This window comes from Chinchilla lanigera, unplaced genomic scaffold, assembly GCF_000276665.1.
Source record: "Chinchilla lanigera isolate Chin_1 unplaced genomic scaffold, ChiLan1.0 scaffold00051, whole genome shotgun sequence".
NCBI classification, from domain to species: domain Eukaryota; kingdom Metazoa; phylum Chordata; class Mammalia; order Rodentia; family Chinchillidae; genus Chinchilla; species Chinchilla lanigera.
In genome coordinates this window covers 17,503,258-17,524,721 of record NW_004955452.1, presented here as the reverse complement: position 1 = coordinate 17,524,721, position 21,464 = coordinate 17,503,258, and the positions used below count along the sequence as shown (strand labels likewise).

The window sequence follows — 21,464 nt, the reverse complement described above, 5'->3', positions numbered from 1 at the left end:
AAAAAAAAAAAAAATCTATAAAGATATGTACCAAATAGAGTATATACTCTTAAAGTATGTATGTAGTTTTTAGAGCAACATAGAAAGAATATGATAGTAAAAAAAATTTGGTTAAAAAAAAGCTCACCCACAGCTAGTCCTCCTCTCCAACCTCAGTGTTGGCATTTGAAAAACTCTAATAATTTTTCCCACTCATTTTTATCTGGTAACTATATGTACTTAATAAATTTGGTCTAACCAATTCTTAATACAAATTTTCTGATGTTATCCTATAGTTTCTAAATATCTTTCTTGGTTATGTCTTTTAAGGGAACGTTCCATAATCTCCTTTAGCAGACTGAGCCACACATTGCTTCAATATGGGCTGATCTGTGTCGACTATAACCATACTGAATGAACTTTTTAGCTCCATGACCACTTGTGGTTGTAGTTTATTTTTTCCTGGGGGTGGAGAGGGCATGGGGATGTGACCATTTATGGAGGGGCTGGTAGCTGCTGGTGAGGACAATGAGATCTAACTTCCTCAACTCATCTGTATCTACTGCTAGCCTTGTTGTTGCTGAAGTGGATGCCACTTATATACTAGATTTTTTTCCTTGAACATTATAGTTCTTCATAGAAAAAATATAATGGTTGCACAATATTCCATCAAAAGAATATACAATAGTTCACTAGTCATTTCCTTCACTGTTGGGTATTTTGGTTATTACACCAATTTTTAATCTACTGTAACAATTCTAAAACTTTGTGTGGGGTGGGCACTGATGCATGCCTATAACCCCAGCACTCTGGGGGCTGAGACAGGAGGGCCACAGTTCCAGCCAAGCCTGGGTAACTCAGTCACTTAGGAAGACCCTATCTCAATAAAGAAAAAAAAAAAAATGCTGGTGACATAGCTCAATAGAGAGGCCCAGGTTCAATCCCCAATACTAGAGAAAACTGGGTAGATTCCTAGAAGAGGGCTGTACAATTTAGATTTCCTCCACCTTAAGGTTGCCTATAGTAACATTAGATCATCCTTATGCAAATTTCCCATATGACTGATATGCCTCCTCGGAGGAAGTCTGCCTCCTCACACAGTGATTTCCCAGAGATACCATGTGGCTCCATGGAGACAGCTCTTGGGAAAACTACCAGCACTGGTGCTTGGGCGTAAGAAGGCACTCTATGTAACATGCCACTGAGTAAGTCCCCTTCCCATGGAAGAGAGGGCTTCTACCAACTGTGCCCATTTTCTGTTTTCAGGGTTTTTTTTTTGGTACCAGGAATCGAACTCAGGACCTTGCGCTTGCCAGACAGGCGCTTAAGCCACAGAGCTAAATCCCCAGCCCCTATTTTCAATTTCATCTACTCCTTTGGCAACCTGAAGTAAAGTGAAACCCGAAATGAACCCTGCCGCATACAAGCCAGGATTCTGGTTATATGCTAGCTGCTGTGTCTGGTTGAGCAGGTATAGCCCAAACAACATGCCTTAACAACTGTTCATGCCGAAGTACTCACCATGCGTGATGCTCTCCCCCTGATTGATCTGAGCAAACAGTGCTGAGCGGGAAGCAGAGTCATCAGAGCCTGAACTGGTAGCGACTGGCGGGGGAGGTGGGCCTGGTGGAGGGGGAGGAGGACCTGATCCAGCAGAGGGCCCAGACGGCAGTCCACTCAGTTCTTTTGCCACTGGCCCCTGGAACAGTAAGTGTAGCCAATACAGTCATCCTCTCTCTTACCCTCTATACCAGTGGTGGTGAACCGAAGGCACGCATGCCGCAGCAGGCTGTTTGTATCATTGAAAGCTGTAAGAGGTTTGCCATCACTGATCTATACCATTCCTGGTAGGGTCCTACGTATGTCCAGCATACACAACAGTCCTCTCTGTATCACTGTCTCTGTCCAATGTCTGTCTGTGCATATGTTCCCTACCCATATGCAACTTGGCTTTATTTCTTCTCACCCAATCCCAGAGATCCAACTCTTTTCTCTCAGTCTTCACATTTTTCCTTTGTCCCCACTCCAGCTCTAAACCTGTATTTCAAAAAATCCACCTGTCATTTTCCTTAACTTTCCTTAAGTTACCAGTACCTCATATTCAACAAGTTCAAAACTAGTTTCATCATGTTCTGCCTGCTCCTCTACCTGTATGGCCACACCTGTCCCTATTTCAGTGAAAGACATTACCATTCAAGATTGACTATTCAATCTCTTTTGAGGTCTCTAACTCCTCTGACTTCATTAAGTCCACTACCTTGCTGAGCGCTCCACAAATGCTTTCTACTAGCCTCTAGCACTACAACCGCTGTCATGGTCTGAGCATGAGCCCTTACCCTAGCCCTGACCTATACACTGAAGCAAATCTGATTGTTATTATTCCCTTAGTCAAATACTGAGTCCAAAAGTCTCAGCCTCCTTTCCTTCCAGCCTTTTCTCCTAAAAAAATCTCCAACCATCTCCTCTTAGTGGAGTCAGAGATGACCGACCAATCTCTACCTTTACTTTTTTAAGCTGTGCCTGCCTTCCCTCCTCACTGTGACTCATTCATCTGTTACTCTCCTCCAGCACCAATCACTGTCCCTGAGCCATGTTTGTTAAAAGTGAATGGGATTCAGTATTCCCGCTTCTCTGACCCTTGCCTCCTTTACTCCCTTCTTTTTCCCTATCCTTTCTACCCCCAACTGGAAAAATCTAGCGTTTCTTCTCAGACCTTGATGGTTCCAAAGTCTAAGAAACCTGTAGAACCCATTCTGGAGAGACAAGAAGAGGAAGGCAGGCAGGTAGCATTCACTAACCGTTTTGCTCCAGGCCAGGCCGGTGGTGTGGAACTCCTTGATATAAACCTGCAGTTCTGTCCATATACTCAGGTAAGCTTTCACCCAGTCCACATGCTTCTTATCCCTAGGAAAATGAAACTGCGTTACAGGGAGTCAGGGTACATTACAACAGTGATACTAGAACCCTTCCTACTATAGACCCAAATCCTCCTGCCTGTAGCATTTCTTAGGCTCTATTCAGTGGCAGCTTTTTTATCATTGAGGTTAAAACAAAAAAACCCTATTCTATTACCTTAACTAGAACAAACTCCATCATGAGAGGGACATTGGATAAAACTTCCTTTCTCCTCTTATAGCAGTGCTCCTCAAGCTATTTTTTTGTTTGTTTAAATGGCACTGGTGATCCCAGGGCCTTTGCACCCAGCAACCCCACCCCTTGTTTTGTTTTGAGACAGGGTCTCACCAAATAGTTTAGGCTGGTCTTGACCTCACTATGCAACCCAGGCTGGCCTTGAACTTGTGGCAATCCTCATGCATCACTTTCCTGAGTGCTGAGATTACACACATGCACCACCATACCCGGCTCCCCCAGTCTTTTTTTGAGACAGGGTTTCACTCAGTTGTTATGTCACATAGGCTCTAGGAATTGAACTTGTGATTGTCTCTCAGAGTACTGGGCTTATAGGTGTGTGCCACCTTGCCTGGGTTAAGCTTTTTCTTAGGAGCACGATTGTTTTGTTGAAAAGCAGGCATTTTGTGCATGAAGTCACAACAGAGCTGAGAGCCCTTCACAGCACTGTGGAAGTCAAGGACTCCAAGAAACACAGCTGCCTTATGAAACAGTGTCTTATGTCAAAATGTGTGCCCCTCCCAATTAAAAACTTTCCTTTAGGAGGAAATAATCAACATTAAATTATACAAATGGCACTGCATTATGGTTCAAGTGCTGTATGTATTAGCCAGATAATTTAAGGTAACCTAGCATGAGACCTAGTTTCTTCAAATGTAAAATGATGGGATAACTTTAAAATATTTTAGTGCTTAGTTCGAGGTTGCTAGAAGCATCAGAGAAGTACCTGGTGTTCTGGGACACATATCACACATTTAGTTTTTTGAAACAGGGTCTCACTATGTAGTACAGGCTGGCCTTGAACTTACTGTGTAGCCCAAGCTGGCCTCAAAGTCACAACAATTCCCCTGTCTCAGCCTCCCAAATCCTGTATTACAGGTATGTGCTACTGTGCCTGTCTGAAGGCTAATTATTTCCTTGCACAGAGGAGTTACTTAACCAATGTTGGTTGACCAGTATTGATGGAAGGGAGGAGGCTCCATGGCTATACAAGTGATTACTGCCTGCAGTTACTCCACCTCAAAATCAGCAGTGGAGAAGTCAGTTAGCACTGGTATGTCTTTGTGGTTAGACATACAATGACTCCCCTAATCCCTACAGTGACTAGGCAGCCTTCCTTTCAATTTATCTGAATGCATGAACCATTGGGGTAATTTTCTAGTCAGTTCTACTGAACTTTTTGCCATGTCTCCAGTGAGAAACTCTCAACAGAGGAACAAAATCTTGTATAAACCGGCATTAGTTCACAGTACCTCCCCTCAAACCTTCTAGCCAGGAAGGGTAAGGATTAGAAAACTAAAAGGGCCTCTACCAACCACAGAAGGAAAAGGAGAAGTGGAAGCAGAAATATTTCCTGTTTGCAAGTGCAGCTTCTGTGAGCCAATATCTTAACAAGCTTTCCAAAAAGTAGTCCTGAGATCAGAGAACCAACATAGAAGCCCAAAACTCCAAAGAGCTACTCCAAGAAAAATTAGCTAGGAAAGGATATACGTACACATCTTTGTACTCCTTGAGGACTCTGTTTGTATAAAACATGGCCGCATCATTCATTTCTTTCACATAGGGGCCAGGTTTGGGAGCCTGAGAGAAAGACGTAATTCATGATTTAGCCTATCCAACTCCATTTCCATCCCTCTGTCAGTCAGGCTATCATCTCCTCCCTTGAAAGCTGTGCTGCTCACCATTGCCACCCAACCCAGGGCCTGGATGCTTTCACTGACAGCTGACAGGTGATTGAACAACTTGCTGCCGCGGTTCTTCTCCCGAAAGGTTATCACTTCTTGGATCTGCTCTGAGATGGGTGCCAACAAATCAGAAAGTTTATTCTAGGAAGAGACAGAAAAAGATTTGGGTTAGACTTTTCATAAAAGTTGTCTATGTTGGTCAACTATGATCCTGAAGACAAGAATTCTTTGTGGTCTAAAGTATTATTTGTACTCACCTTTCCCTGATTCATATAGCTAAATTAGTGCTCATCCTCTCACCTCTGCATGGAGCTTCAACTCTTCAGGTGGGATTTTGTGATTCTTCATACTCAGGACCCATATTCTAGTTATACCACAAAATCCTATCATGTCAGCCACTTGTCTCTTTTCTGTCCCACTACAGGATACTAGTTTATACCTTTATTTATGATGGTTTTGTCTTTATCCATCTATCCAGATGCTTAAGGGCCTGGATGAGGAACAACATCCCCCAACTCCAGCCATAGCAGCTTCCTACAACATCTACTGTCAACCAGTTCTGGTGCCTTACCACACAGCAGCACAGACTATTAATGAACCCATGTGAATATGCTTTCCTTTTTCATTAATTCTGCAAAGGCAAGGGCTTTGTCTTAGTTCTCTTCTGTCATCATCATAGCCCTTAGTGCATTGCTAGCCATATAACAGCTGCTGAGCAGAGATCTGATGAAGCAAATGTAATTACAAGGCCTGGCCTTCCAGTTGGCAGCTCAGCAAAATAGATGAATCTAATGTTTATCTTTCCTCCAAAGCTTACTTTCCTGCACATCTCAATTTTCAGATCTTAGCATGAAAACAGTCTAGGAGTCTGCAAAGTTTTTCCCTATAGGACCAGAAAGTATAAACAACTGCCACAAACAAACAAAAAAACTCAAAAAATCCCTTCATCTACTAAAATAGGTGGCAGGTCATATTTGGCCTGCTGGGGACCAGGGATATAGCTCAGCAGAACAAGCACCTTACTAGCAAGTGCAAGGTCCTGAGTTCAATTCCCAGAACAACAACAACAAAATCTGGCCTGCAGGCTGAGGTTTGTCAAGGCTTGGTCTAAAGCAAGAAAAATATAACAGTGTCTCTGATGCTTGCTTTATTGTAGAAAATGTGAGACGAGAAAAGATTTAGATAAAATACTTTAACCATTCAGGATAGATTAGAAGACTAAATTTCAATATAAATTATCTTGCATTATTTTTACATTATTTTGGCAAGCCAAGGAGCGAGAGTTTTCAATACAGTATTAGCAGAAAGGCTGCTTACTACTCCACTATGCCTACTAAAGTCAAATAGAAAAGAAGCTAAAATTTTTATTTTGATTTTCTGTTCTGTTTTTTGAGGCAAGGTCTCACTATGTAGCCCAGGTTGATCTTGAACTCGTGGCGATCCTCCTGCCTCAGCCTCCCAAGTGCTGGGATTACGGGCACCACCACTTGGCAAATCTTTTATTTTCAGAAAATCTAATTTTCTCTAATTCAATTTTTTCCATCTTAACAGCATGAAATTTTATATTAAGAGTAAGGAAGGCTTGACTCTTGAGTTGCATCAAGCAAAAACTAAACCCAACTAGTAGTGAACTTACACCGGCTGGCTGCTGGCACTGAGAAGCTGTAACCAGGAGAGCTCGCTCCAACTTCAGACCTGTGTGGACCATCTCTGCCTGTGGGAGAGAAGAATCTGCTATCGATGACACATTACAACTGGAGAGGTCCTGATAAGAATAACCTGAAACCTCCATCTCCATGTACTCTGGTAGTATCCAGGCCCTTCATGTTGTTTTCCTCATGTATTCCAGATTTCCAGGGACTGATACTACAAGCACATATTCCACTGTTCCTATTGAAACTAATCAGGAATATGTAGCCAGAGTTGGAAATGAAGATAATCAGGGGTAGCCTCAAGTGAAGTTGGGTTGGCAATTTCTACATGCACTATTTCCAACATGCACTGAAAGATCCTTCCTACCTTATATCACAAAAAAACAAACAAACAAAAAAACACTTTCTTCAAAAACTGGAGGTATGAGTAAAGGCAAAGGCCTAAACTTATGTCTAAAATTCTCGAAGTATTTACTTATTTAGGTTAAAGCTATTTCTCAAATGCTGGATCATGTACGTAATTAAATAAATTTGATGAGCCATAACCAGAACTTTATTGAGAAAAAGAATAAAATAAAAGTATGAATGCAGTGCACCAGCTTAAAATTACTTCCAATAAAAAGTGAGAAAAAAGCCAGGTGTGGTAGCACACACTTGTAATCCTAGCACTCGGGGCTGAGGCTGGAGGATTAGGAGTTTAAAGCCAGTCTGCATTAGACAGCAAGCTCAAGGCCAGCCTGGGCTACACCAAGATCATGTCTCAAATGCCCTCCCCTAAAAGTTTATACTTTTTTTTTTCTTTTTGAGACAGGGTCTCGCTATGCAATTCAGACTGGTCTTGAGCTCACTTTGTAGCCCAGGCTGTTCTCCAACTCACAATGATTCTCCCACCTCAGCCTCCTGAGTACTGGGATTACAGGCATGCGCCACCATTCCTGGCATCCCCCAAAAGTTAAAAAGAAAAAAAAAAGCAAAAACATAAGAGTACTCTATAAGTAGGAGAAGTACCGTTTCATGAAACTTTTATCTTAGTTACAAATATGTCATTTCGTACTGAGGGTCAAGGACAACAGTTTAAGAAACATGAGGCTACAAGTACTATTAAAATACAGAAATTCAAAGAAAGACAATCGTTTATCTGTATTTGCATTTTTCAAAAATAAATGTGATACATGTATAAAAATTTTATCAAAGATTACAGAACTGTATAAAGTAAAAATGCAAGTCCCCATGCCCTTGTCAAAGTCCCATCCCACTCCTTAGAGGTAAGATTGGCCAGCCAATGGCTAGCATAGGAGAGGCTCAGGGTTTAAGTGAAGCAGACCCTAAACATGGTTATATTTTAAAAGAATCATTCAGTGTACTAATAGGAAAGTTCTGGGTCCTAAAGAGAAGGGTAGAATGCACACATCACTATGTAGGGATAGTAGTGGTGACAATGTAGGAGGCACTACATTAAAGGAAATGGGTGAAGAGGAACTTGTAATGCCATACTTCATATTCTTGCACTGGGCTAAGTGTGAAAATAACCCATTTTAGCATAACTAATAACTGTCAAGCAGTTTTATAAATGCCAAATCATGATAATGACTCTTCTGAATAAGCCACCCTAGGCTTTGTTATATAACACGCTGGGATCAGACAAGTGGTATATTCTTCACCATAAAGATAACACAGCCATACAGTATCTGATGCACCAAGCAAGTTTTCCTAAACGCATACAGAATATTTAATAAAAAGGGGCCTAAAAAAAAAAAAAATAAAGACTCATTCCTGTGCTTGGACTGAGCTTTTCAACATAGGTAGAAGAGAAGAGTCAAGGGCCTACCAATAAAACCCCAAGACTCCTTGAGACAGAGTCTTGCTGTATAGTTCAGGCTGGCCTTGAACTCATAATGATCCTCCCGCTTCTGCCTTCTGAGTTCTGGCCATTACACGTATGTGCTACCACACCTTGCTTACCAAAGGAGCTTTCAGACCAACAATGAGTGGGATCCACAGAAAGCCGTAAGCGTTTAAAAGAGGAAAAAAGGCACAACATCCTTACATGTTTCTGTACATCTCCCCCGATCTCTTTACTGATCTTCAAGTACTCTGCCACAGGACCTACAAGCAGTGAGTCAAATGCTTCCACATATGGAGCTACTCCTGGTGAAGAAAGACATATCCAGAAGAATCAGTCACTCACATCAGAACCGTATTTCGTTTCCCCACCACCACCACCCTTTTTTTTTTTATATTGCAGTACTGGGGATCAAACCCAGCCAGAACTTTTGAGCTACATCCCCAGCCCTTTCATTTAACAGGGTCTTGCTAAGTTGCCCAGGCAGGACTTGAACTTGCAATCCTCCAGCCTCACCCTCCCAAAGTGCAGAGATTATAGGTGTGCACCACTGCTACTCACTAGAAGGATTTTTTTTTAAGTGTACTGCCATGTGAAAATGGGAGGACAAGATAATACAGCACACAAAATAAAGGAACAGGAGTTAGGAAACCCAGGCTCTAGTTCTAATACCACCAGTATTAACTGAGTATAGTAAGCCTTTTCCTCTCTGAGCTTATCTTCACTACTACAAAATGAAAATAAAGTGATTCTCTAAGGTTCCTTTTAGTTCTAACATTCTGTATTTCAACCAACCCTTGGGCAAAATGGCAGATTTGCCATCATTTGCAGACAGGCAATTTTAGTATCACTTGTCATTTGACTTCAACTGGAGTCATTCTGCTAAAGAAAGAACAGGAAATATCGCACAAGCAGGAAGCTCTTGTGTTAAAATAACTCAACCACAGGCCTCCCTGCACAAGTCACTTCCTCCCTTATCTGTTCATAGCAATAAGAATTGACAGGAGAAGGACTGCTTAGACTAAATGTTTGAGGAAGTCAGCTCCAAAGGAGAAAATCAACTATAATATAGAGATGAGGGCTGAGACATGACACAAACGCTACATGCTGGGCTGTGGGCTGCTCACCCTGTGAAGGATCGACTCCATCCCCGTGCCCCCGACCCGTATCAGAGGGCCGGGACGCTGCCTCCAGGCGGCCCACTGCCCTCTCCAATCTTTCCACCAGATTTTGCATGTCAGCCATGACGAACCACCTTCTGAAACAAATCAAATATCCCTTGTTATTTTAATGTTACATAGCACCTACATGGTAGTGAAGAGGATGTCAATTCCGTGGGACACAATAATTTAATTATAAAATAAGATGTAAAAGTAGTCTAACAAATTTGCAAAATCATACAGCCCTTATCAGGTTAAATCTCCTCCAAACTATAGAAATGGAAAGATAATACTCAATGAAAATTGAGTTCCAGCAACATTACATGATTTTCCTATAGTCACACAGCTAGTTATTAGAGAAGCCAGTACTCAACTTTTCTGGCTCCAAATTGAGTGTGTTTTTCCATAACACCCTGCGACCTACATGTAGAATGCTCTAATCAAGGTGAGCAGGATAATCACCCTGCCCTCAATAACTCACTGTCTAACTGGGGAGACTTAAGAGATGTACTAACACCTATAAAACAAACAGAAAAAGCATTTAAGGTGACATACAGTTGCAGATAGAGTGGCATGGGATTTCAGAGAGGGGAAAAGTATATGAGCTGGAAGGATCAGATAAGGATATCATGGAGAAGCTGCCATCTGAGCCTGGCTTCAAATGAGGACGGGTTGAACTTGGACATGCAGTAGCAAAAGATACCAGACATAACACAAAGAGCTGGTTACACATCTTTCACAAGTACAGTCCTAACTTATCTGAAAGAGCCTCATTCAATGTCCACTATCTTAAGGAAAGTATGCTCCAAGGTAGGCATATAGCTCAGAGATAAGAGCACTTGCCTAGGATGAGCAAGGTTCTAGGTTCAATCCCAGGCATTAAATATATACAAAATAAAAAGTAAGCCAGCTCCAAAAGACAAAAGGAGAAAAGACCTTACTGAACTTATTCGTTGGTATACTCTATCATTAGGACCACTACCTGGCAAGCAATAGATGTTCAACAAATATTTATACAGTTAATGAACCTAAAATCATATTCCAAAACTCTAGAGGAATAACAGCTGTGAAAGTTGCCCATACCAGGTGTGCCCAGAGGTCCTGGACACCTAGTAACCTGGATCCACAATACTGCCAATATTTTTTTTTTTTTTTTTGAGGCAGGGTCTCACTATGCAGTTCAGGTTGGCTTGAAATCACTATGTAGCCCAGGCTGGCCTCGAACTCACAGCAATCCTCCTGTCATAGCCTCCTGAGCTTGGGATTACAGGTGTACGCTACCACCCTGGTTGATTTTTTTTAAAGTATGAGTTTTTAACAATATTTTTCATGTCTTAATTGTATGGTGGTGCTTAGGTACAGTACAGTGCTAACTCATCTCCTGTGCTCACCAGTCAGTAGAATTGAAACTCCTGTGTATCAGATTGTTGGGAGCAGCTGAAGCTGCAAAGTAATTACATGTGCAGGATGAAGCCAGCCTGAGAACACAGGAGCTCCTCAAAACACATAAGCAAACCATGATAGCTTGTTAACTGATTGCTAGGCACCAAGGCTGAAATTAATCAACCTCTTGAGGGTACAAATAAATGCTGTACTGTTCTTGATTAGTTCCTCTTCTCTGCTCAGGAGAGAAAGGACCTCCATCTGATCCCAGCTTTTTGTCTCTTGTCTATTTTTGCCTCATTCTCACCACCGTTCCTTCCCAGGATACAAGAACTCAACGGATCAGTACATCAGATGTTACAAGTAAAACATAGCGACTACCAATAGTAGTACTGAAACTACCTATATATGTGTGTGCCTGTGAAGACTGGTATTTACTGTTATTAGGCAGACATGTAAGTTTTCTTCATTTATATTCACCCTAAGACAATTCCTCTTCGCTCAGTGTGGCCCAGGCAATCCAAAAGGTTGGACACACATGCATACAAGTAAGTGTAAAATACTACCAATATATGTCTACACAAAATATTTGAGACTATAAGTGAGCTTATGAAAATTTGTCAGTAAAATTTCAGCTAAAGCCTCGACTTAGGTTTCATTTCATCAAAGCATTAATTAGTTTAGGTAACTAAAGCCAAATGAATTCAACTTCCTTGAAGCTGCCTAAAATGACCAAAGCAATTATGATTTGCCTCAAAATAGCAACATACCAGAATACCCAAATTTAACACACTGTCCTCCCTCACAAGCAAATATAATCCCTGTCTTTTTTTGTGTGTATGTACAGGTGTGGCATCTCTGGGCCCAGTCCCTGCCAGAAATTGTTGTTTCCAAGAGTATGAAAGAAAAGGAAAAATAAGCATGAGAACCAATCAACAATCCTATTTCCTGGCCTAGACCAGTGACAAGACTCCAGGTCTATGCTCTACTTGCAAATGGAACTAGAAGCAAAATATACTCTCTCTCATGTTATGACATTATCAGCTGATACTTGAACTGCTACCCTGTTCCATTTTGGGTACTGGCCAGAGACAGACTCACAAATAATCCACACTTTATAAATCCAAGGGGAAAGGCAAGAAATTCAATAATTTCTTGACTACCTCCCAAAAATAAAAAGCACTCAGTTCTATTTTAATATGTTTCTTCAGACACAACAGACACTACAGGTTAAGACCAGCACTAACATGGAGACACAGTACTAGATGCATAGGGCTGTCAATACTCACCAATCTTAAAAGGTTAACAATATAGCTCCAGGGGACTTGGGTCCCCCTGCCCATATTTTTGCTTGCTTACAAGCTTTCACTACTAAACAAGCTGTATTTCTGCTGCCTGAGTCATACAGAGTGAAAAGCAATAATACAGCTGCTCTTTGGAGTTAATCTCATTCTACCACTAACCAAATATAGAAGAATATCACCTCATCTTTAGTGGGGTTAGGGTGAGGTTGACGTTGTAGTGAAGAATGTCCAAAACTGAAGAGACTGAAAGATATGCCTTTTCTCACTCCCTACACACACACACACACACACACACACACACACACACACACACACACACTCTTCAGGTGGTCATGTGCACCCATTCCAAAGCTTTCAACTACTATTTTTGCAGTCTAACACCTACCTCACCACAACCACCTCCACACTAAAGACTCCTGAAGCAGTAGATTCAGCTCAGGCCATTCTTCTGGGATTCAGAATCTGACATCCAGCTTCCATCTAACATCTTTACCTAGATGTCCTAAAGGGACCTCAAACTGAAATATCTAAAACACCACTTAAGACTACTCTGTTCAGTTTTACTCTACTGCCTAACAGTTTCCTGATCACAGGTTTCATCAGAGTTGTCTTCAGAGAAATCAGATAAATGTGGGTTTTGAATAATAGCACTCACTGGCTCTGCGGCTATAAGCAGTTATCAAACTTTGTGAGCTTTAGTTTCCTTATCTACATATTGGGAACAAAGTACAGAGTCCAGAATAAGTAAAGAAATCCACATAGATTTCTTGGCACAGTGCTGGACGATTCCATCAACATTAATTATCTGCTTTCTTAGTCTCCACATCTAATGAGTTATCAAAACCAAGAGGCTCTTTCACATCTCATGAACGGATGCCCCTTGCCTTTATTCTGATTACTACAATAATTTCCTAACTAGTTGCCCTTAATTTCAGTAATACACCTTTTCTTCATCCATATTATAGCCAGAGTGATCCATCTCAAATACAAATGCCAACTAAGACATTTTTTTATCTTATGCCTTTGGTATTCCCCACAGCATTAAGGGTAAAGTCCAAAGAAGAGTTTCCATACTCTAGCCTTGCTTTGCTTCCATCACTTTCTAGTTTTATCTTTTGCGATACCTTTTCCTCAGCACACTACCATACCCAGGACTTAAATGCATTTCCCAGAAAGAGCCATGCTTTCTCTCACTTCTGATCCTTTATATGCTATCAGCTCTGCATGGCTGCTTTCCCTCAATGATGGGGTCCCTCACTGGAATTCCTACTGTCCTTTAGTCTCAGCTAACATACAACTGCCCCAAGAAGCACTTCCAGTATGTGCTTCCATGACACTATGTGCTTATTTCCACCACACAAAAGACTTTAAAATAATTTAATAATCAACCAGCAGCTAGCTGCTCAAGGAATAATGATCAAAGCAATGTGTTTACAAGTATTGTCTAATAAACAGAATGGGATTTGGGAAAAAGTAAAAATATTAATTAGAGTCTATAAGGTTAGACTAAAAGCTGTTTGTTGTTCATCTAGCTGCAAAATAAGGAGGCTACTGCAAAAGATGTGGCCAAGGAAAATATTTGGTGTCTAATCAGATATTGAAACTAAATAAAAAGAATCTATTAATTTACAAATAATCTCATTTAGGCAACCAAGTGACCAACACCTGCATTAAGTGTGTGGAATATAAAAGAAAGATAAAATAGTTTCCTTACCTTTAAGGGAGTTTAAGCAGGAGTGACAAAGCTACCTTCATTGAATCACTGTTTCTCAGGATTATGAGCAATTCCAGAAATCGTATTATAAAAACACTATCTGATGCAAGAACAGTCCTTTGAGCCTTTTGTCTGTGACAGGGTCCTGCTCTATTGTTCAGGCTGGCCTTGAACTCACTATGTAGCCCAGGCTATCCTCTAACTCATGGCGATCCTCCTGACTCTGACTCCTGAGTGCTGAGATTATAGGCATGTGCCACCACACCCAGCACTTTCAGCATTCTCTGCAGTTAGTCAGGCAGCCTCTGCCCAAACACCTTCAGTGGGGGCTGGGCATTTAGCTCAGCAGCACAGCGCCTGCCTGGCAAGCGCAAGGTCATGAGTTCAATTCCCAGTACCGTAAGAAAAGCAAAAAAAAAAAAAAATCAAACACCTTCAGTGATGGAGAACCTGAGACTTCTGAGACAGCCCATTCCATTAAGCCATCTCAAAGTATTAAAAGTTCTTCCTTATATGGAGCCAAGTCTGCCTCCCTGCCACTTCCACCCACTCATTTTGGTTTTGCCCTTGGAGGTCACACAAAACAAGTGTGAATTAAACAGAACACGTACTAACTGTGTTGTACTGGTTGAAAATGCAGTAGTATTCAGAGAAGGGAGGTAGGGGACAAATATGAGGCACTTAAAAGAACAATAACATTATAAGCAGAAACACGTTCTAGCATGTTCTACTTGGGACAAGAAAATGAGGTCAGTTTGGAGCATGCAGTTTGAAGAGAAGATGAGGTTTCTACGGGAAAATGCCCAGTAAGTATTTAGAAATAAAGCCTAGGAAATGATCAAGACTGGAGATGCCCGGTAGTTACTGGCAAAGAATATGAGGTCATGAGAATGGATATTATGCACAGTAAAAAGAAACTATGACATTGATTCTCCAGCAATTTCTTTTGTGTTTTCAAACCAAGGGGAAAAAACAAAACTGGCTGTGATTCCTGCCAAAGTTGCTTCACTCTCATCTTTCTAACAACCCAACCCAATTCCTTCACCTATTCAAGGAAGCCATTCAGAAGCAAATGAAGCCAGGCTACTCCTGCAGTCCTTATCACATTTTTTTTTAATTTTTTTTTTTTGTCTTTTTGAGACAGGGTCTCACTATGCAGTTCAGGCTGGCCTTGAGCTCACCTTGTAGCCCAGGCTGGTCTCGAACTCACAATGATCCTCCTGCCTCAGCCTCCCGAGGGTTTAACTGTAGTGTTGGCACTTTGTAATAAATACAGAGGTACCTCAGTTCAAACTTAATTCTTTCCACAACTCTGGTCACAAACTGAATTGGAGGAGAACCAAATCAAATTAAATGGTTAGGCTCAATGTTGACCTTATAGGGAAATTTGTTTTTTTTTTTTTTTAGTTTATTTAAGTTTATTGGTACATTTTAGGTATACATAGTGATCACATTCATTATCAGGAATTTGTACCTGTACATGATATATCTTGATTCCTTTTTTGGGGGGGGCGAGGAGATTCAATTGTCAGGTTTAATGTTGACCTATGGGGTCAACATACGGGGAAATTTGATTCAGTTTTTGGCCAAATCAGTTTGCAACCAGAAATGTGGAAAGAAGCTCGTGAACCAACGTGCCACTGTGAATGGGTTTTGGGTTGCAATCTGACACTTGGTCTCTAATAGATTTGCCATCACTGTTCTAAGTTATCACTCAAGTAAAATTGAAGTTAGCCTGCATACCATGACAGCTCAACTGATCTGCTTCAGAATGCTTCTCTTGGCCTTGACTCTGTAATCCTGGTCTAAGATTTTATCCTAACAAAGTAAATCTTAATACAGGAGAATGATAGGCATGAAGAGACATAATGATATTTACTGCAAAGTTATACTTCTCATTTCCCTTTCTTCTCAGTATATACATCTTAGACTTCTAATTATGGGGGAACAGCTAAATGCACTATGGAAAGACTTGAAGAAAACATAAAATTTACAGTATTTGTCACATTAGGATGATTGGATCTTCAGCAATTTCCTCCCCAACCCTGCATGTTTTCCTCAACAAACAGGGCTGGGGATGTAACTCAGTGGTAGAGTGGTTGCTAGCACGCAAGAGGTCCTGAACTCCATACCCAATACCCTACTACACATGAATTTTTAACACAGAAATATCAAAGATCATTTCCATATATTTTCTCAGCTACCACCAATCTATTTGTTAGTTCTCTGAATAATACTTTTGATAAGAAATTCTTATCATTAAGTTCTAATATGTCATAAAGCAAAATATAAACATGCTAATAGGGAATACTTACATATTGGCTAGTATAACCCAAAAACCAAACAGCAGACACTACTTTGCTCCAATAAAGACGTCATCTAAATCTAACCCAAATCAGAAGCCATTGTTCTTTCCTAAGCATTTGGTTTCACTGATGAAACCAATGACATTTAGTGCCTTCACTGCCACCTGAGATTTAGATGAAAAAAGAAAGGCCTATCTTCTAGGAGGGAAGGAATCCAACCTAGTATCAGTGCTTGTCTCCTGTTCCCTCCTTACACCACCAATGCTCTATCTGAAACTACAAGAGTAAAATGAGCAATAGCATATAAACTTAAGTCAGACTTGGGAACTAGCTGTTTCAATGGTCTAGGCCTGGCAAATGGCTAACTTTGTGTGGCCATGGATTTGAGTCTCCCTTAGTTTAAAGAACTATGAAGACTAACTGCAAGGTGCATTCAGCAAGCCCTTTGTACTCATGTATGCTTTATATTGTAAAAGGCATAACTGCACTGACTGATTTGAGACTGGATACTTGCTGTAATACAACAGCATTTTCTACTGTCATCTGTAAAAAGAGATTCAGGTATGCCATTTGTCCTTACCCAGAATTGAACTACAACTGAATATGTGAAAAGATCTGCGACGGTTAAGTCTATAATTAATTTAAATATAGGAGTTTTAATGGTCTCGGGGGAAAAAAAACCTGAAAATAACAACAACAACAAAAAAACCCACCTCAAACAAAAATAGCAAGCATGTTCACACTTCAAGTATTTTCCAGGCAAGTGGAAAAGTTTGGCAAATGTCTGGTAATAGAAGGCAAACAAAGCTGCACTGTAGCAGAAGAGTATTTTTAGACCTTTGCTTGTTTTTATTATGTTTACATAATGGTATATCAAGAAGAAATAGTTTCACAGCTAATGTGGTAGCTGCATTAATTGAAAGACAATGAAACATCAACAAATTTATCAATTAAAATAAATGTGAACACCAACTCTCAAGTATATACAATTTAAAAATAAATGAGTCCCTGATCATTAAAATTAACCAGGCTAAATTCAGGTGATATGAACATGAACAAAACCTGCTTCAATATATACATCCACAACAGATGGAAGAGAGAAATTTGCTGACTTACAGTGTTAACACCAAAGTTGCTTCTAGTGCCAATCAGTGGCACTAGATCACACCTGAAACTGGGAAGGTAGGGAAGAGAGGCAAGTCCTTTGAGGACCACCCAGGAATTCCTTGAAGATGTAATAATTTCTTGCTGCCTCAACAGAAACAAGTGTTTCATTCATTAAAGGGTACTGAGTGTTTATCATGTGCCACACACTGTGCTAAGTACAGCTATGGAGACTGTCCTCAGGGAATAAGGCTGAAGAGCTAAGCTATTGTACAATCATAGCTATGACCTTTCTGATGCAGCTGCTCTTTACCAGGGTAAACTTTATTTTCAGGCAGACATCTGGCAATGTCTACAGACATTTTTCAGCCAGGCATGGTGGGACACACCTGAGGCAGGAGGATCACTGCGAGTTCAAGGCCAGCCTGGGCTACATAAGCAAATTCAAGGCTAGTCTGGACTACATAATGAGAGCCTGTCTTAAAAAAAAAAAAAAAAAAAAGACATTTTTGGTTATCAGAATTGAAGGAATGCTACCAGCATCTAATGAATAAAGGCTACATATGGTATTAAACACCTTACAATGCACAGGGCAACCCTACAACAAAGAATTATCCAACCCAAAATGTCAACTTTGCCAAGGCTGAGAAACCCTGTTCTGATGTAACAAAAATCAGGGAAACACAAACGGTTCAAATAAATGCTAGAGCTCATCAAGGTGGCAGATGCCTGTAATCTCTGCATTTGGGAAGCTCAGGCAGGAGGACTGTCCCAAATTCAAGGCCAGCATGAACTGCACAGCAAGGCCCAGTCTCAAAAAATAAAGAATCAGGCATGGTAGCACATACCTGTAATCCCAGCAATGGCCAGCCTACACTACATAGTTGAGTTCAAGGCCAGTGTGAACTCCACAGCAAGACCCTGTCTCAAAAATAAATAAATAAATAAATAAATAAATAACTTAAAGGGCTGGACATGGTGGCACACACCTGCAATTCCAGCACCTAGGAGGCTGAAATAAGAGGATCACTACAAGTTCAAGGCCAGCCTAGGCTACGTAGGTAGTTCAAGCCTAGCCCAAACTACACAAGACCTTGTCTCTTACATGTCTATATTTGTTTATCTGAGTAACCAATTTGAAGATACCAATATGTAATACAACGATCACTGTTAATTTCCTATCACCTTGTCTGAAATTGTTTATTGCTTCTATTGTTTTTGTGTTATTTTGTAAATGTATGTGTTTGTTAATGTTTTTGTTCTTTTATCTTTAAAGTAAAAAATAAAAAAACACAAGGGTCTGATGGTAGAGAATTTTTTTGTTGTGGTGGTTGCTTCTACTTTGTTGGACACAGCGTCTCACTATATTATACAGCCCACACTGGCCTTGAAAATCCTAGCTCAGCCTCAAGGACAATCACAAACATGCACCACCACCCCAACCTTAAGTGTTGGACAAAGGAGTATAGACTTCATTCTTTGGGAGTATGAAGCCAGAGTAATAAGATGAAAATGGTTCATTGTAAAGAACCTTCAAAAGATTAGTTGTGGTAAAGAAGTTAAAAATAATAGGTATGGGGGCAACTCACTTTCTGAGCTTTTCTTTCTCTCAAGAAATTCTTCCTATTGTTAAAAAAATAATAATAATAGGTAAGGGGGCCAGGGATATAGCTCAATGGCACAGTGCCTGCCTGGCAAGCATGAGGCCCTGAGTTCAATTCCCAGTACAAAAAAAAAAAGAAAGAAAAAAATAGTAATAATAGGTATGGAAGCAAGGTAGGTAGTAAATAAACTGACCATGACATTTCAAGGAAATAATTACTAAGACTGGGTAACACCTAGTTTAAGTATCTTTAGATTTCCAATCTCAGCATTAAATTTCAATTCAAAACTCTCACGTTCCAATGATCCTTTGCATTTGCTTGTTTAAGCAAAATGAATCTCTTGACTCACAATGTTTCACAGAAAACTAAAAGGTGACCTACTTCTCTAAGGTCTGTCCCTTCCCACTTGACAGAGTGAACTTCTAAAATATAAATCTCGTCACGTTTTTCTAATCAAAACTCCCCAGAGCACCTCTACAGCTACTAAGTAAAACCCAAATGCCTTACAGGTCATCCATATTTCACTCCACCACTTCTCACTTCCTCCAGTTTGCCATGTGCATTGGAATTCCAGTCTGACGATTCATTCATGGTGGTTCAGATGTCTAGATCTTCATGTCCTTGTATCTGTAGTCCTCTTTGCCTGGAAATCCTCTTTCCAGATTCACTGTATGGCTAAATAAATCCTGGAAGATACAGCCTTCCATTCCGTCTTGGAATCCTGGAAACCTGGCTCAGGTACAGTAATTCCTATGTTCTCATACCTCTGTGTTCACAATAGTGCACACAGTAAGCCACCCCTGTTTTACTCACATACTGTAAACTCTATGCTCCTCACACACTTTAAACTCCATGAGAACGGTATCTTTTCATCTCACAAAGACCCAGAGACCCTTGGTAAATGATGAACGTGCTGGACTACCCAGGATTTGCACTTAGAAATTCCTACAAAGTGTTAAAACTGACACAGTTCTGACACTACCTCCAAAATGTTTGCATCTCCTCTTCATTAAACTTACCCTACTGGTCCTTCAAAATTCTTCTGAACCCCTTGTTATACAGTTTCCTAACATTCATCACATTATTAATTAGTTGGGTTTGTTTTTGTTTTTTTGTTGTTTTGTTTTGTTTTGTTTTTTTGCGGTACCTGGGATCGAACTCAGGACTTTGCGCTTGCTAGGCAGGCGCTTGTGCCACTGAGCTATATCCCCAGCCCCTTATTAATTATTTCTTGAAAGTCTCTGCAAACACTATTAGCTGCATGCGAGCAGGATTTAGCTTGTTTAGTTTTAAACATTGGCTGAACCTGGCAAATGCTGGCACAGAATAAACAATTTGTTATACACTGAATTTAATCCTGTGATTAGAGTAGAAATCTCCACTTAAAAGATATAAGGTATAAAAAAGTTAAATAAGGCATCTATCTACGGCCACACATACTTCAGCAATGAGGTCAGACCAAGGCTGAGCCAACCGATTTCAGTTCAGGAAGTATCCACCAGCACCAATAAAGCCAGCTTAGCTATTCTGAGAAAGAGCTGCAGGCTACTAGTAGGGAAGGTATCAATGTAAGTGCGAGACTTGCTCGCCTCTCTTTTTAAAACTTCCCTGGCATTCTAAACAGGTGAACTTTTTAAAGTAAAAAGAAAAAATCCCACGCAGCAGGTGGCCTTTCACTGCCCAGCCCGGAAGACTACCGCAAGCTACAGAGGTTACAAGGAAATGAGCTCTGGGAGGATCTGAGGCTGATAAGCTAAGGAACTGGGTAATACTTCCGATACTTCTCTCTCGCTATGGGGTCGTCGGGCAGCCTCTTCCCCAGATATGAATGTACCCATCCGTGCAATGGGAGCGAGGCAGGGTACAGTGAAGACTCTAAGGTCTGAGGTTCCTTTCAGGCAGGACGCCTTAGGAAGCAGGCCTCCGCTGACGTGAAGGGCAGCACGGCAAAACTGGATGGAAGGGCCTCCCTGGGACCTCCTGGCTCAGCGGGTCACCCGCGCCCCACCTCAAGAGACCGCGCCCAGGAGTCCAGGTCGGCCCGAGGGCCTCAGCCCCGGCCCCTCGTCGGGGCTCACCACACGCGCGTAGGCCAGGATGGCTATTAAAAACGCCAGGAGCTGGTGGGCTCTGGAAGGGACCCCCATCCCTATTCAGCCGCGCCGCCTCACCTTAAGAGTACTGCCTCACCTCGGGACTGCGATCAACCGCTCTCCACTTCCGGCAAGAACCGCCCAGCAATCTTCGCGCGACCCACTTCCGGGTCCTCACTGGGCGCGGCTCCCCCACCGGAAATGAGCCGCCGGCAAAATCTCTAGGCTAGACCCTGAGTGGGGAGGAAGTCTAGCCTCCCCCCGCCTCCCCGGCTCGTAACTCCGCCCCTATTCACAACGCCTGCAAGAGAGATTTGGGCTAGCCCAGAAGGCGCTGAGGAAAAAAAACCCCGCCCCCAAGGCGGGAGCGACCCGGGTGTGCGTGTGTCTGTGTGCCTGTGCGCGTCTGTGCGCGTGCGTAGGCCGGGCCACGCCCCTCAGTGCTGTAAGGAGCTGGCACCGCCCCTGAGGCCAGAGCCAACGAAGGGCCGAACTCATTGGCTAAGCT

The 21,464-nt window shown here is 41.5% G+C and overlaps 2 protein-coding genes across 5 annotated transcripts in view; one reads left to right on the top strand and one right to left on the bottom strand.

The window, feature by feature from the left end:
- The window catches only part of Ppt1 (palmitoyl-protein thioesterase 1), a 30,768-nt gene extending 24,391 nt beyond the window's left edge, over positions 1–6,377 (top strand). Inside the window, exon 9 of the mRNA XM_013519551.1 lies at positions 6,345–6,377. Coding sequence (XP_013375005.1) covers positions 6,345–6,362 — 18 coding nt within the window. The 3' untranslated portion in view covers positions 6,363–6,377. The remainder of the gene's footprint in view (positions 1–6,344) is intronic.
- Positions 1–21,192, bottom strand: part of Cap1 (CAP, adenylate cyclase-associated protein 1 (yeast)) — a 24,520-nt gene extending 3,328 nt beyond the window's left edge. Inside the window, exons 1-8 of one of the 4 annotated variants that reach the window (XM_005395277.2) lie at positions 21,035–21,192; positions 9,416–9,543; positions 8,493–8,593; positions 6,430–6,507; positions 4,791–4,934; positions 4,604–4,689; positions 2,778–2,883; positions 1,501–1,678 (exon numbers count right to left, since the gene is read on the bottom strand). In XM_005395277.2, coding sequence (XP_005395334.1) covers positions 1,501–1,678; positions 2,778–2,883; positions 4,604–4,689; positions 4,791–4,934; positions 6,430–6,507; positions 8,493–8,593; positions 9,416–9,533 — 811 coding nt within the window. In that variant the 5' untranslated portion in view covers positions 9,534–9,543; positions 21,035–21,192. Of the gene's footprint in view, positions 1–1,500; positions 1,679–2,777; positions 2,884–4,603; positions 4,690–4,790; positions 4,935–6,429; positions 6,508–8,492; positions 8,594–9,415; positions 9,547–21,034 lie in introns of all 4 variants that reach the window. The other 3 variants (XM_013519550.1, XM_005395275.1, XM_005395276.1) reach the window with 3 other exon arrangements.
- Between the last annotated feature and the right edge of the window lie 272 nt (positions 21,193–21,464).